At 35.4% G+C, this 14,251-nt stretch overlaps 1 protein-coding gene across 4 annotated transcripts in view; it reads right to left on the reverse strand.

The window, feature by feature from the left end:
* Positions 1–14,251, reverse strand: part of PLEKHA7 (pleckstrin homology domain containing A7) — a 145,520-nt gene that overhangs the window by 16,530 nt on the left and 114,739 nt on the right. For all 4 annotated transcript variants that reach the window (XM_066187624.1, XM_066187623.1, XM_066187625.1 and 1 more), the window contains 7 exons: positions 12,494–12,580; positions 10,198–10,251; positions 5,902–5,970; positions 5,660–5,740; positions 4,680–4,829; positions 3,668–3,769; positions 96–204 (listed from right to left, as the gene is read on the reverse strand). In XM_066187624.1, the coding sequence (XP_066043721.1) occupies positions 96–204; positions 3,668–3,769; positions 4,680–4,829; positions 5,660–5,740; positions 5,902–5,970; positions 10,198–10,251; positions 12,494–12,580 (652 nt within the window). The remainder of the gene's footprint in view (positions 1–95; positions 205–3,667; positions 3,770–4,679; positions 4,830–5,659; positions 5,741–5,901; positions 5,971–10,197; positions 10,252–12,493; positions 12,581–14,251) is intronic.

A 14,251-nucleotide genomic window follows, 5' to 3' on the forward strand; every position in this document is an offset into this window, starting at 1 on the left:
ATCCAACAGCAGAACAAACTTCCAGATTATTTGCAGAGACTCAAAGACTCAGCTGCATTGGTATATTTTTTATTTTTTCATCATGTTCTCCTTACCTGGATTCTTTATAGAGTCTACTATGGTTTTGTAATTTGCTTTATTTGCACTCAAGCCAGCTGTAACATCTTCAATTCTCCACAAGTCTTTTTGTATTTGTGTTTTCTCCTGTTGTTTGTAGTAAAAGAAAAAAAAAATCAATTATACCTTGGTTTTAATTTATTATGGGCCTTTCCTTCTTTTGGAAGGAAATATTGCACTTTCAGAAAAACTACAATTTCAGAACTTACATGAAAACTTAGGAGTTTAGGAATTAGTTAAATAATTATTTTAAAATAAAAATTAAAAGACACAACACCAACAAACACATCTTGTCCATAAAATTTATTAGAGCATTTTCTGACTCTTGGAAGACTCCCTATGGAAAACAGGGGAAAAGAGACAAGTCTCTATTTTTGTAGAATATTGTTCAGCTTACAAAAACATAGTTTAATGTTCTACATAAAATGAGCTTCCAGAACTGTTTAACTTGAACTTTGTTCTTAAATCCTATACCTATCAAACTTAAGACTGCTAAAAGCAGCCTTACAAAATATCTCATTGCATTTAGGGGAAATATCCAGTATTAAAAAAGCAAAAAACAAACTCAGAAGTGCTGACAATTTTAATTTCTGCTTATATTTGAGTTGTTAGGCCTACTTGCCATGATGTGTTACAAGTTAAAACAATATATTGCTGCTGCTCCTGGACTTGGTCTCATCTTGCATCCTATTTACTTTACCAAGGCTTTCCAGGAGGAAAGAAAGAAAGAAAGAAAGGGAAGCTTTCTCTACAGACTGGACTTTGCCTTGAGCTGCATCTTGCAGCCTGGCTCCTGAAGCCACCATTTCAGTCCCTCCAATCATCTTAAATAGCTGCTGTCATCTAATTAATTAAAGCCTGGTAACACCGATTTCAAAAATTTGCATCAAGAATAAACTTAGTAAAACCAATACTATTAAAGAAAGCGAAGGCAGTGAAACACTTAAGTAAAGAATTGCTTACAAACCGCCCAAGAACTCCAGAAATTCATCACTTTCCCTGAGCAGCAAAATAACTACTAATTAATCCTATAAGGCTGAGGGTGGAAAAAAACCTTCAGTAAAAGCTGTTACACCTCATAGAGCTAAGGAAGGCATATAAATTGCTTTCCACTTTCTGTCTTAAATCAGGAAATATGTTCAGCCAGGTTACAGATCAGCAAACAGGGTGCCAAGAACACAAACATTTAAATGATGGAGAATGTTATTTGCCTGTAGTAAACTCACTCGATAGATAGGACATATTTTGAAAGATTGTCAGGACACAAACTATAAATTTGCACATTTCATTTCATTTTTCTGAGATTAATCATATTACAAGGAACCAAATGATGGATTTACAATAATCAAGCCTCAAAACTGGTGAAAAAAACAGTAATGTCGCACTGAACATCCTGCTTCAGAAACCACTCAGAAAATGTTTGATTAGCAATGTAGAAAAGTCAGATCTTTTAATATTATTTCTTCCCATTACTTAAATATTGATGTGAAGAGAATATTTTAGATCTAAAATGGACCCAGGCTGAAGGATAAGCAGATGAATTAATTTTAAAATTATGAAAGCCAAGATTACTGTTTACAGAAGGGTGTAAATATACTTTATTGGCAAGCATGAAAAGGTAACTTGGAGAGAAAATTTTATTTCTCTAACTTCCTTCAAACAGAAACATAATTTAGAATGACATAAAACCAGAGGAGAAACACTTACCAACTAAGAAGTTATCACTGATAAAATAACCCATCTCAGTTAAATTCAGCATGCCCAGATCCTCCCCAACCCTTAAGCAAAAGACAATTGAAGCTACATTCTAAAAAGCAAGATTTACTCTGACCAAGCTGCTTAAACATTTAGGTTTTAACCTCTTAATTAATGCCACATAGAAACAACATCAGTGGTCTCCTACAGCAACTTGAGCCTGCAAATTCCTGAATTTTTAATAATATTCCACGAAGACTGCATTTTTTTAAAATAAAGTATGTATTAATTTAGTGCTATTGGAAAATGCTAGATAAACAATCTTGAGTCTACATGCCCTTGGGCAGAGATCAAAAAAATTCTATTATGGGTACTTCAAGTGAGACTTCTTTGAAGGAATACAGTTTTTTTAGAATATTTAGTACTTTCTGAAAAAAATTAGTTCCCCTTAGAATCTCCAAAATAGGTATTCAGAAACATTTTTTTAAAACTTAACCAAACATATCTGTGCATACTTATATGTATGGATATATAAAAATATACACACATACAACTGATAACATGCTTATGGCTGTGTGTGTATTTATAATTAATCACTTATGTGATATGAGATGATAATCAAACTGAATTAACATTTTTTTCTGTGCAAACCACATTCCTTTCCATATGTATTGGTGAATCCCATGCTACACATCCAGTATTTTTAAGCATGTTTAACGCCTAACTGGAAATTTGATCCCAAAGTAGTCTAAAAAGGTATATTTTGTTTAAAGGTGCAATTTGCCTTTGTTAAACTAAGTTATTTCATACAAGTGCCATTTTATTCTAATATTCCCCTGGGATCTTCTTTTTTCTAAATATTTTCTACAGCTGAGCTCAATTACATATTCTGACTCCAGAAACTGAATCACTTCCCCACACCCCAAAATGAAAAGTAAAAGAAAATGTAGTTTGAAGATTGATGCAATCAAAAAAGGTTTTACAACTCTTTGCTTTGATACAGAACATTTATTCATTAATGGTGAAAATAAACCGGCTTCAAATTATATCTGATCAGATATTATCTGCAAATAAAAGAGCTAAAAAATTTAACTAGTGAGCTCTTTTGGTCCAGGATGTTTGGAAAAGTAGACTAAGATTTGAGAAAAATGTATACACTAACTGTGTTCTTTGTGTTCTGTTCTGTTCACACAACGGAAAAATAACCCAGTATTCCCTGAGAATAAAGTCACCAGTTGTAAGCAGGTATGCAGAAATAATCCGGTATTCCACATTCATTTCAGCAAAGAAAATAACTGAGCTTCAAACAAAGCTTCTGTTTAAAATCTGAAACTGAATAATTGATTTAAAACTGAGATGCCTTTCAATTACTGATGGCTGTTAAACACTTATTCCACTTCACAAAACAATCTGCAGAGATGAATCTCCCCTAAATAGAAGGACATGACAAAGAACAAGTAATGACAATAACAACCAGTGACTGATGTTCTTAAAAATGGATAAAGAAGCCAACAATGTCAGATCAAATAAATGGAAGACTAAGAAGTCCTGCACAGTCTTATAAATTAAATACACTCTCAATGTCAAGATGTCAGCATGTAATAAAAACGTAATAAAATAATGACAAATTTGCATAGACAACTTATGAGAAACTATGGCACATGCTGCAAGACAATGTAGTGGGTTTTTTTCACTGCACAGCCTGCTGTTACTGTGCCTGAACTCTGCAAACCAAATTACACGGCAGCTGAGCGCACTGCAAAAATGGCAGAGAAAATTTCTCTAACCAAATGGTAACCTGAAGTTCAGACTAAATCATCCTCTAAATATTTACAGGGTCTGGAAATGGACTCACCTGAGATACCAATGAACTGTTCATCTGCTCCTGTAAGGCTTTTTTCAGTTGGCTCACATCCTTTTCTAATTTCAGATATTCATTCCAGGCATTTTCCATTTCCTGTTAACAGAAGGAATACTCTAATACAGTGCTAACTTCAAAACCATTTTCTACATCCTCGAATTGAGCACCAAAGTGTTTTGAAGTTACTGTTCTATTATAAAAAGAAGAGTCCATTTTAGTCTAAATTGTTGCTTAGACTGGATTATACACCTGAAAACACTTTATAGCTTGCAGGATCAAGTCAAGAACCTGTAGTTTAAAAACTCTGGCCAGTTTCCTGACACAAAACCAAATTTGCGCGTAGCAGAATCTCTGCACCAGAACAGCCCTTTTTACAGTGACTTGCTATTTAAGCCCACAAATACATTTTAAATGCTGACTATGAAAGTCATACATTTTCTACAGACACAAACTGACAAGATACATTTAAATAACAGTGCCGTTTTAGTGATCAGACCTCACTATAGGGAAGGTGTTCATGCAATTCCAGAACGAGCCTTACAAAGAGCTAGTCTCATATTCATGAAGCGATAGTAATAATAGAGTGAAAACAACATTCAATTACATTTGAATTTTACTAAGTTATAGTTTGGATGGTAAATTTTTACTGAAACATCAACAGATTTTTTTCCAATTCCTTTTACCCTGGAAAAACATCCTGGAATCACATTTATATTTATAATTTATATATATCATTTATATATAGCTGAAAGACTTGCAATTTAAGCCCACACTTAAAATACAAAGACAGTGAAAAGGTTAGGGGTTTTTGTTTGGTTTGGGGGGGTTGGGAGGCAGAAAAGTAAAGCTGAAGAGATTGTTTAGTCTTTTTTGTCCAGTTTAGTAACCTGTACCTTGACCAAAACTGTTCAGAACAGGTCTTAACTCCCCTATCCAATGACCAATACAGTTTTAGTCTAACCAGGATTTTAATTATGGTTTTCTTGAAGCAACCAAAACCATGTACCGTTGAAACTTTGGATATTTCAGCCCGAATATATATAAGGTCCTCTTGCAAAAGTCTCTGCTGATAAGATATTTTGTCTGCATGTTGTGGTTGGTCTTTGTACTGATCCATCTGCCTGTGTAAAACCTCCAAAACAGACTCCAGCTGATCCTAACAAAGAAGACGGGAGTAAGTTTACAACATTTACATGGAAATTTATGCATCTACTTGCAGGAATATGAAAGGTGTTTTCCATGCCCCAAGTCTTCCCTCTAAACCAACAGAGGTTAGGATTGGCCTCCTGTTTTGGAGACTCACATGTAAACAAAAACTGCAAGAGCCTTAATTACCTATTGAATCCAAAATTATCTGATATTTTCTATTAAATCTTCCCATTAAGCAGGCAAAACCGTTGAAACGCAAAGCAGTGAGAGGGGAATTTTTCTGTTTACACACTGTACAAAAGTATAATTTACAGTTTCAGAAAAATTCTCTTAAGCAGTATAGAACTATGACAGCCCTACCACAGCCCAGCATGAGCTGTTTCTTTAGGGACAGGTTTTCATTCACTGCTATGGGTGAAACAGTCATGTGAGGGTTTAAAATATTGTCTAAAACATGAAACAGGCCCAATTCATTTAGTCAGGAGTAAGTAACATGGAATTAATTTTGCACAGTAGCTCTTCTGAAATAGCGACCTGAAAAGTACTTTTATTTTAGAATACATTTTTTTCTGAACCGCCTTAATTTATTGACAGCTATAGCTCACAGGCAATGAAGCAGATGGGTTTAAAATGTTCACTTTCAAAAACATGTTTTCTTAGAATGGGTACTCAATCCTAAAATAAAACCCAATTCCCGTTATCACAGAAGATATATACACACTATAGTGCAAACAACAACCATTAATTCAATATTTTCTTTATAATTTCCTATTTTATATGTTATTATTAGATAAAAATTTCTATTTTATTTTACTAAGCCCTTTTTAATCTACTTACTTTATTTTCCTTAAGGGCTCTTAGTTTGTCCTCCAAGTCCTGCAGAATTCTGTCCTGCTCACAGAAAACGCTTAGTTTCACCTGGAAATGAAATCATACACATACATAAGGTTAGCTTTTAAAAACCAAGCAGAAAAGTATCCACTTGTAATATTTCAGCCCAGCGAGCATAGTAATGATCAAGTAATTGTATAACACAAATAGACAAATCAGTGCAAGAGGTGCTGGTGTTTGATACTTACATCGATATCACTTTCTGCAATCTTGACAGGTTTTGTACTTCTTTCTTTCAACGTGTCACGTCCTGTCACCTAAGAGGAACAGATTTTCAAAATGTAAGAAATTTGCTGCAAACTAAAACCAAATTAGGCTTCAGCAGTGAAAAGAAAACTTTTGTTAAATATTCACTTTTAATTAAGAAAAAAAAAATTAATAACATTTTGGATACAAGTTCTTTCAAATCTGGCTTTAGTGTTTGAGAAGCGTTAACAAAAGGGATTATTAGTTGCATTAAGTTATTTAGTAACTCTTCCAGCAGCTTGGAATTCTGTACAAAACAGCATAATCCCACCTGTCTATGGTTACAAAAGTCTTTTTCCTGTAAAATCTAGTAGTTTTAACAGTCCTCCTCTAATAGCTTTCCCGAAGCTGAAGGACTGGAATTTAAACGGATGATTGCAACAATAGCAGCATTCATTAATGACTAAAAATGCAACTTTTGGCAAGTGTTTCATTCTACAAAGACAGTATCTTCCTCAGCACAGGGTGGATTTTACTAAAGACAGACTGTTATAAAAATGTTGTAGTGGAATTAAATGTAATTAATCTATTTTGATGTGGCTGTCATGTACCAAATCTCTCATTCCATAAATCACTGGTTGAATATTCCATTTCTGGTGAGATTATTTTCTCACATAACACAGTTTAAGAATCAGTACTGAAACAATACTCAATTGTACTTCCAACCTTCACACCAACCTTAAAAATTAAGGCATGTCTGTGTCTGTAGAAATGTTTATTATTGTCACTGTCTACACAGGAACCTCTTTGTGAATAAATGAGGTTAAGAAAAGAGTAATATAATACAGCTTGTAAATGATACATTTTTTAAAAGCCTTAAATTCTAATGATTTAATATGACCTCTTTAGAACACTTTTTAACATTCATTAGAGCAAATTCTATCTTACCACAGGACCTCCTGGTGATTAGTAATATTCATATACAGCATATTCTTATTCATATACAGACAAAAGTTTATGAAGAAAAATTCACCTCAATACTGTCTTCAGTAATGTGAGAGGAGAAATTTTGATACAATAAGTGAAGCTGTTGGCTTTTTTAGTGAGGTAGTTGGCTTTTCTACCAACTGGCAATCTCCAGACTTGAAGCTACATATTTTAATTATTAACCTAAGAGTCACCTGCAGAATGATGTTAGTTTTTTTAAAGTAATTAAATTTTACTCTAAGTGAGGTAAATGTTGTCTTCTCTCCTCAAGTGGCAGACCCCATTTAAAGACTTCCCATGTACCTCTGTGTGGTGAAACATTCCTTCACCACCATCACAAACAATAGCATTTATTGCCTCTAGAAGCTTTCAATTTTTTCTTTCCTTCAACAATTACATGCTATATAGAAAAAAAACCCTGTCTTTCAAAAGTATTAATGAAATTATTTAAATGGTAAATCCTATATATAATTGTAACATTTAATTAAAAATAAACATAAAATACCAGCATATCAAAAGAAAAAATGCTGCATATTTAATTACCTGCAAGCTAAGACAATACAAAAGCCTTTTGCAAAGCAACAGAATTAACATAAAAACAAGTCTACAGAATTTGGGGATACTTTAAATTACATAAGCAAAACTGTAAGGAATTTGTTAGCTACCAAGCAGTCAACATGACAACATAATGAAGATTAAGCATGCTTTCACATTTTCAAATTTTCACACAGGAGTCACTGCTTGACACATTCATTTTCAAAACATGATAAAATGAAACCAAACACGGAGGTCAGCCATAATTTTGCATACAGACTCCAAAAGAAGGGGGGGGGGGGGGGGGGGGAAGTAAAAAAAAAATCTTAGAGAAAGCACGATTGTGTACCAAAAGACACCTGTAAAAGCCAGAACACTGACTGCTAATTGAGAAAGCGATGGGATGAGCACATTTCAATGCAAGCAGTCTTACATGTATACTGGATAGTAACCCTTGTGCTGAGTTCTTTAGCACTTTGTATATCATGTTGATCAGAGGTCCATTATTTTCTATCTGTTTCAAACAAAAGTTTAGTCATAGCTTGTTACAGACGTCAAGATTTAAACCACCAAATGTTACAACTCAAAACTCCATGAGCAGCAGTGATCACACACTCTCCGGTCACACCTAAGCACTTTGCAGCTAATTGCTCAATCACAACTTCATGTTGAGAAGTTCTATTTCGAAACCTCTAAGAAAGATCTTTAGAAATAATGGATTTAGTGAAGAGGAAAAAGTTCAACTCCAGTTCCAAAATGTTGAGTCCTAAGTGAAATTGTTTAATCAGGGTGGGTCCAATTCAAAGCCCAGTGAAGTCAAAAGAGTGACTTGAAATAATTGGCTTTCTATCTAAGTCTCCAGTGTCTTAAATGGAAGATATTACATACATTGCCCGTGAATTTGCTGTTACTAAAATCTGTATCATTTCCTTAGTTTGATGCAGTACACTCTTCTTTTTTCCTCATATCACAAATCAAAGCTTTGCTACATTTAGTGGCAAAACACAAATGTAATCAATACAAGGACACCTTCTCGAATTTCACAGGGTCTCTTTAATCTCTCAGCAACCTGACCTGAAATTTTACATTTCTGAACCACGACTGAAAGAAGGTTATTAAGAAATGCCCACTTTGAAAATTTACATCATTCCTTTGCAAACACACTTGACATTTTGAGAGTCAAGATTTTCAAACGGGAACCAATTGGCATTAAGTTTCTTTTCACAGAAGTATCGGGTGCCCCCATGCATTTTTCTTTCTGGCTGCTTTTGTTAGGTGCTGCAGGCAGCAGGAAGGCACAAGGGGAACTCCTGAGAGACCAAATATCTCCTCATGTTCCAAACTCCAACAAATTAATCTGGACAGAATCCATTAGAAAGTTAAGAACCCCTTCTAATAATTTTGCTAAGCATATCACATTTTACAGAAACTTGACCTGTGGCAACTTCAACTGTGAAAATTATTGTGTTTTACAATGGACAAAACGCTGTGATTATTAATAATCTCTCACCTTGTAGAACTTTTTAAATAATAATTTGTCATAAAATTCATCTGATGGCTAGGCTGCAGTTACACCTGGCAAAGCCACGAACAGATCAAGGACAAGGCTTAAAACTGAATGTGTCCCACCAATTTTAAATTTATATATTAATGATTCCAACAGTTTACATATTTGAACATTTAGACTACATATACCTCAGCTATATTATATGCTAAATACTACATATTATACATGCATATATTTGTATTATACATATATATATTTATATATGGTACTATGTGTATGCATAAAATGTATTACTAATATTTTCCATTTATATATTTGGTTATATATCAGGAATTTAAACATCAGATAAGACCGAAATACACATAGGTGCAGTTAGCTCATAGGCACCAAACACCCCATGGCATCAGGGAGCTCTGTTCATGCAAACCAGACAGACAACAAGGTGTCAAATTTCCCTTCACCCTGATTTTCAGGAACACCACGTGATTTATATATGGCAAGACATCCTACATACTAAAGGAAGTGGCAAACTTCTTTGCTAAACAAAACAGTTGTATCTTTTTGCTGTTTTTTTTTCCCCCCTTCAAAACCTGATTTTAAGAATTCTAGATTTGCTTTCAAATTGCCAATCATCAAGTGTATCAGATACAGAAGTCATTTAGACAGATGATAGGACCCTCAGCATCATATTTAATTATTTGTTAAAAAGAAATACCTCCTGATATTACTTTATCAGATTCTACCTACAGATGGATGGATGGATGAATGGGTGCATTTGAAATCTTTTAGCTGTAATAACATGAAAACAATGACTGTGCTAATTAATCACATTTTCACAAGAACATATGGCACATTATACAAATAAGGGAAAAGTCAGTTTAAGAAGATTGAAAGGGGAAAAGCTGGATTAAGAGAACACGAGTTTTAACTTAGAGGTGTTGACTTCACATTGGTACTAATGCTACAGCAGAGAAACATTTTCAATCTGTTTTTTATCTGATTTCCCTAAACACACATATCATTCATCACAGTACCAGTAACACAAGTTGTTCTTACAAACTAAAGCAGCCACATTTTCTGAGTTTGCACTTTAATTGTATAGTCACTACTGAAAAGACACTCAATACCCTAAGCACAACACAGGCAAGAGACAGGTTCCATCTCAGACTAGAAAGTTACTTTAACATTTGCAGGTACAAAGATGATACAAGAAAGACAACTGGGTTGAAAAAAAAAAGAAAAAATTAAGTAGACTCATCTAAAATCTTACCTTTAGATCCAAATACTCCAGATCCTTTTTCAACTGGATGTAAGTGTCATCCGCCTTCAGGTAAATACATAGGGAAAAAAACAGCGCAATATATTTGAATGTTCGAAACCATTTCAGAATAATTGGATTTGCTATATACAAGAAAACAGATGGAATAGAGAACAAAATAACGGAGTAGGAGCACATAAATAAAGCACATTTGCTCCACCAGCATATTGCTATTTACTGCTAAAAAATGGGCAAAATATTTCCCTAGAGTATTACTACCTCATTACTCCCACCCAAACATCTAGATTTTTGTTTCCACCTCTAATAGAACACAGAACTACCTGAAACAATATATTTTCGAAAAACTATTTTTTCAAGATCAATTTCCACTGACTAGCCCTTCACCAAAAAAGTTACAGTGGTGTGACTGAACGTCAGACGTAACTAGAAGACATCATATATAATTACTTTTGATCACAATTCATACGCATTTTAAGATATTAATTCCTTTATTCAGGGAAAGTATGAAATAAGTTGTGTGAATAAAATTCTGAAAAATATCTCACTTATACGATTAGACAATCCATTTTGTCTTTTAAGTAATAGCATTCAAGTTGATCCTTATTTTTCATTGCCTCACCTGTAATTGCTATCAGCTTAATTTTATAGTTACACTCATATAGCAACCTCGTTATTACAGTCCCTTCAAGGAAAACATGCACTGAAGTCATAACAAAGTTATTTCTCCTCTCTTGAAAGGGGATATTTGCAATACAAAATAAAGTTTAACTGTTGCAAATGTGCTACTTGTAGTTAGCCAAAATACCCAAAACTTCCTAGAATTTTAACTGCTATTTTGTCAGCATTTCATATCCTGGGTGCAATTAACTTCAGAATAAAGGAAAAACACAACTATACCTTTTCTCAAGTTTTGAGCCAATGAGAATGTGTAGTTAGAAAAAGAAAAGAAAAACCCTTTATGCCATAAAATCAATAGATCACACTTGCATTTCTTTAGAGGTGTTCATTTACAATTCTTGTCAGATCAGCTTGTAAGACTGGCTGAGGACTTGACTAGAAAGTCTGCCCATTTTTGGAGAAAACCCTGTTATTACCACCCATCGTAGCGCAATTGTTCTGTAGGTGAGGTAATCGGGAAATGAAACTTCTTCAATTCAAAAAAATTGCTTCTGTTTTGGGCCAAAGCCTTCACCAATTCCAAGAAGAGTCACCAGATTTTATTCCCAGGTGGCTCCATTTTTGAGGCTCTAATAGGAACCAGAGAGCTCTGTGAGTACATTTCTGTTTGATTTCACATTTACAGGTTTCATAACACCAGCGCAATCAAGAGCACCGTAGATGATCCAAGACGCTCCTGAGCTTTTATGAACCAATGTTCACCTGCAGAACTCACATAGTTACAAGCTCATATGAATGTACAGACTGGCTGATGCATTTCAATTTGCAGGTGATGCAGCATGTGGCACAGGGAGCCAACCCCATCATGAAAGCAGCACAAAGAAATGGTTTTGCTTTAAAATGAACTGATATGGTATTTTAACCCACATTTCTGAAGATGCAGCATTTTCAGAAATAGTATAAATACACAGTATAAAAAGGAAAATAGACACTTTGAAACAGATGCACTGGTGCCCTGTAACTTAAAAACGCTCATCTTTTATAGCAAATACAGTAAGCAAAGAAAAACCGCAAACAACCTGGGCACTGTAGAATATCAAAGAATGGGCAAGGAAGCACAGATTCAAGCATGCCACCAGTGAAGCATTTGCAGAGTCACAAAATGTCACAGATGAGCCACGCAGCAGCTGACCTGATAGGTGGAATTAGTTGGCAAGTGCTGCAGTAACTGAGCGATTGTGTAATTTCTGATACTAGCCAACTTAGCCTGATGTCTCCTTAATCGAATGAGAAGCAATGTTAGCTCTTCGGGCTGCAGGTATTTAGACACATTGTAAAGAGGAAATTAGCAGTCTTCAGGGAGAGGAACTATAATTACATTTTTCACCTCAGTGCCCAGAAAGCAGTTACTTGACATGACTAAGCAATTATTTAACTCTGCATTTGGTCAAATAAACGTAATAAAACTTGAATCCTGTAATAACAGACAGCTCACCCCTGTTCATGCTGCAGATAAAGGCAAAAGTCCTATAGGCTTTACTGGGTTAAGATTAAGTTCTCATTCGAGTTACTAATGCTTTAATTAATAAAGTTAAGATTAAAGACTTCGGGTTTTAAAGCTCAGCTGCACTAGCACGAGGACACAAGAGGAGCCGTGCTCTGCACTTACCGACTTGCCGTGCAAGCTGGGCGCGCTCACCGTGTGCGTCATGTAGCCCATGGCAGGCATGGAGCGCCGGTCCAGGTGAGTGGAGCTCTGCAAGAAGCCATAGGATGTGAGGACTGTGCCAAGTGGCAGCTGTGTTGCACCTGAGGGCAAATTCAGCCTGCACCTCTGCCACAGATTTTTTATTTGAATTCATGGCATGCTCAGATCAGGGTAACACTCATGGGCCAGCCCCATCCTTTGATGATCAAAAACTTATGAATGAACAAATGCAAATTCAGCACCTGTGATGCTGGGCAGAGCAGCGGATTGTGGCAGCATGAGATGCTTCAGCAGAATGTGCAATGTTGCTTCAGCAAATAAAAAAAAAATTTCATTAAGTTCCCCCCACCCCCCATTGTCTCCCAGAAAAAGGTTCGGTTGGATGATGCCCTCTGACAGCAGGCTTGTACTGCACATGTACTTATAACAACTGTGAATGCTCTCTTTTAGCCAGGGAACATGAAGCTACTGACATGACTGACACCTTGTGGCAATGGCTTCCATCAATACCAAGAGGTTTTTTAATCATCATCCTTGATCTGCCCCTTTCCGCTTACAATAAAAAAGCCTACTGCACACTCATTCTTTCATCTTTCTCTTAAAGCCAAACTTCTATGGCTTTCTTCAAGGCAGACTAAATGTCTCACAGTTTATTTTTATTCCTGTCTCTGAATTTCACCGAATGCCGTTTTATTTTGCCTCCCCTGCCTTGATTTTTTTTAAAGTGCAACTGGATGAAATTTAATAAAGCAGTACAGGGAGCGTGGAGTATCTCGGATTTATGCAGACACACACGTTTAAATGTAGAATGACGCTGTGTATTTACATAGAAAAAACGTGAGCATTTTTCTCTACAAACTTTCACAGAAGTTCCAGAGAGAAGTTTTAAAGATGAGGAACTGTGTTTCCCGACATTGGCGAAGCCAGGATGCCATTAAAAGAGCTTGAAATTTCTGCAGTTACATTGGACAGGAAAGGAAAAGACTGCAGGACATGCCTTTGTAAGGATGTAATGTTCGTTCAGCTTATATATGGAGAAACCAATTTGTGGTAGAATATAATAAGTTAAAAAAATACCAATCTCCAGTGCTGCAAATCACTAGACTATTTCACACTCTGACAGAATATTATAAACCTATAAATGCTGAAAGACACTTAACAGCTACACCACATACACACCAGGAAAAAGATCTGGACTGTGCACAGAGCAGCAGCCTAAAGTCATGGTCCTAAACCCACTCTGGGTATCCAGATTTACACATCTCTCTCTTTGCAAACACTTTCCCTATCAGAGTCCATGGCTAAGGTCAAAGAATTAAGTGACTACAGAGGCTTTCAATACCAGTTATTCCAGACTGACCAAGACAAGTCAATCCTTCACTGATTCAACACAAATTTCCCCAAATTCCTTAGGCAAGGAGAGCCATTTGGAGTACTGAAGAGTGAAAATCTCCGTTACCTCTGGATAAGAGGGTACAAGAGTCCCTCCAAAAAAATCCACACGGAAACTGTGCAGAAGTTTGAAGTTTCAGACCAACACTATTCGGTTTTGTTTAGCCCAAAACTATTTGGTTTTGTTTAGACTCTGCAATGGACCTGAGCTATTAAATGCATGAAAAAGTATATATTTTACAATAATAATAATAATGATAATAATAATGTTACTAAAAACAAAATCAGCTGTAAGACTAACTACAACAGCAAAACATACAGAGAAAG

The sequence above is a fragment of the Chamaea fasciata genome, unplaced genomic scaffold (genome assembly GCF_029207755.1).
Source record: "Chamaea fasciata isolate MVZ Bird 193981 ecotype frontalis unplaced genomic scaffold, bChaFas1.0.hap1 SCAF_7, whole genome shotgun sequence".
In the NCBI taxonomy this organism is placed as follows: Eukaryota; Metazoa; Chordata; class Aves; order Passeriformes; family Sylviidae; genus Chamaea; species Chamaea fasciata.